General features: G+C 45.5%; 1 protein-coding gene across 1 annotated transcript in view; it reads left to right on the forward strand.

The window, feature by feature from the left end:
• LOC308287144 (receptor-type tyrosine-protein phosphatase gamma-like) overlaps positions 1-2500 on the forward strand; it is a gene marked incomplete at its 5' end in the record, with an annotated part of 474731 nt that overhangs the window by 451261 nt on the left and 20970 nt on the right. Inside the window, 4 exon segments of the mRNA XM_080728264.1 lie at positions 294-390; positions 1350-1432; positions 1903-2037; positions 2407-2500. The exon segment at positions 2407-2500 is cut by the window's right edge and continues 41 nt beyond it. Coding sequence (XP_080584390.1) covers positions 294-390; positions 1350-1432; positions 1903-2037; positions 2407-2500 — 409 coding nt within the window.

A 2500-nucleotide genomic window follows, 5' to 3' on the forward strand; every position in this document is an offset into this window, starting at 1 on the left:
TGGGTGATGTTAGTGAGAACAGATATCTCCTTCAGCCATTACTCAGTAAGCTCAGAAGTACAGTAATAATTACCTCTGACCAAGGTAGATGCTCATTGGCCGACTGTGGCAGTGGTTGTACAGCAGTGGAACCTTGCAACCTTTTCAGACTGTGATCCTCAAAATAATCGTGTGTGTGTGTGTGTGTGTGTGTGTGTGTGTGTGTGTGTGTGTGTGTGTGTGTGTGTGTGTGTGTGTGTGTGTGTGTGTGTGTGTGTGTGTGTGTGTGTGTGTGTGTGTGTGTGTGTCCTTAGGAGGTGCAGCGGTGCACGGCGGACATGAAGATCACGTCAGAACACTCAAACCACCCTGACAACAAGCACAAGAACAGATACATCAACATAGTGGCCTGTGAGTACTCCAGCCCTCGACACACTGCGAAGTCCACATTAAATATAGTTCACACACACTTCAATGTGTAAAGCACAGAGTGGCACGCTAACTTGTTGGCCCGGCTGCTCGCCAGTTGAGTCGGAAGCTTAATTTACTCTTTGGCAACAGAGCTTTATGTGACGTGATGCTGGACAGAAATAACGTATATTTATGGCATGCGCGCGTGTGTGTGTGTTTGCACAAAGAGCTAATCTTGCAAACTGATAAGGACCGAAATTCTGCCAGTAGGCAGAGGAAGTACAGTAATTGCCGTAATTACTTTCCACATAATGTTTTATATATTTCTTTTTATATTTAACTTTTATCCACACGGAAGCCACACAGTTATTATCTTGTTAACTGAAGGAAAAAAGGCGTTGATGCATAGCATGTTCCCCAAGCAGAAAGCAGGCTTGAGGGTCATGTCAGTAGTATGACAAAGGCCAAGTTGCCATGCAAGTGGCATGGATTCAGGCAGACTCTGGCAGGAGAGGCATGTGCAGCAAACAAGCACTGTATACAGTAGCTATGGGGTTAAGCTTAGCAAAACCTGAAGGAACATCAATTAGCATATTGCCTGTCACAAGGAAATGAGAATGCACAGCATCCTGGAAGAGATATGTGTGATTCCATACTGGGGAGAAAATCCATTACAGATGTGTAACACATGGATCTTCTATAGAATATACAAAACATTTTTTGTTAAAAAAAATGTTTGGACATTTTCAGCCCCTCACACATAAGGTTATTATTTGTGTATTTGTCTGTCTGTTACCAACACTTCACTGCCAGTGGGATTACCATTGTGTGTGTGTGTGTGTGTGTGTGTGTGTGTGTGTGTGTGTGTGTGTGTGTGTGTGTGTGTGTGTGTGTGTGTGTGTGTGTGTGTGTGTGTGTGTGTGTGTGTGTGTGTGTGCGTGTGTGTGTGTGTCCACCAGATGACCACAGCAGAGTGAAGCTTCGTCCCCTCGCTGGGAAGGACTCCAAACATACAGACTACATTAACGCCAACTATGTGGATGTGAGTTGACCCTTCGGAAGATGTTACTTCTATTGTTACTGTCTGTGTTTGTGCTACGAGACGTTAGTGCGAAAAACGTCTGGTGAGAATCAATGGAGTTGATTGGCCAACTCCAGGACCAATCAGTGAACTATGAGGAGTGGTAGGTGGTTCTCAAAGTGGGGTCCAGGGACCCTCAGGGTTCCCTGAGGTTCCGAAATGGATCCTTACAGGTCCATTTGGTTCCATTTACAATCTCAAGAGTTTGGAGAACCACTGGTTTTTGATGATGAGCAATTTCAGTGTTTTGAAAACTACGACCATGGCTGTTCTTGTTCAAGGCTGATAGTCTACCCCTCTGTATGCCTATGTTTGTATTCCATTTATTTCTGTGCATGTAAAAATATCACTAACTCTCTCTCTCTCTCTCTCTCTCTCTCTCTCTCTCTCTCTCTCTCTCTCTCTCTCTCTCTCTCCCTTAAAATTTTCAGGGTTATAATAAGCCCAAGGCTTATATCGCCGCCCAAGGTCCTCTCAAATCCACCTTTGAAGACTTCTGGCGGATGGTGTGGGAGCAGAACACTGGCATTATTGTTATGATAACTAACCTAGTGGAGAAAGGCAGAGTATGTACACACACATGCGCGCGCACACACACACACACACACACACACACACACACACACACACACACACACACACACACACACACACACACACACACACACACACACACACACACACGCGCCTACACACACAGAAGTACACAAAACTTCACACAGTGTCAAACATTAACTAATCACAGGCGTGTTGTAACATAACGCAGCAGTGCACTGATCTGGCTGTGTGTGTGTGTGTGTGTGTGTGTGTGTGTGTGTGTGTGTGTGTGTGTGTGTGTGTGTGTGTGTGTGTGTGTGTGTGTGTGTGTGTGTGTGTGTGTGTGTGTGTGTGTGTGTGTGTGTGTGTGTGTGTGTGTGTGCGTGTGTCACCTGCAGAGAAAATGTGATCAGTACTGGCCCACAGAGAACAGTGAGGAATACGGCAACATTGTGGTCACACTGAGAAGCACCAAAGTGCACGCCTGCTACA

This window comes from Nannobrachium achirus (assembly GCF_963921795.1).
Source record: "Nannobrachium achirus genome assembly, chromosome: 6".
Lineage (NCBI taxonomy): Eukaryota > Metazoa > Chordata > Actinopteri > Myctophiformes > Myctophidae > Nannobrachium > Nannobrachium achirus.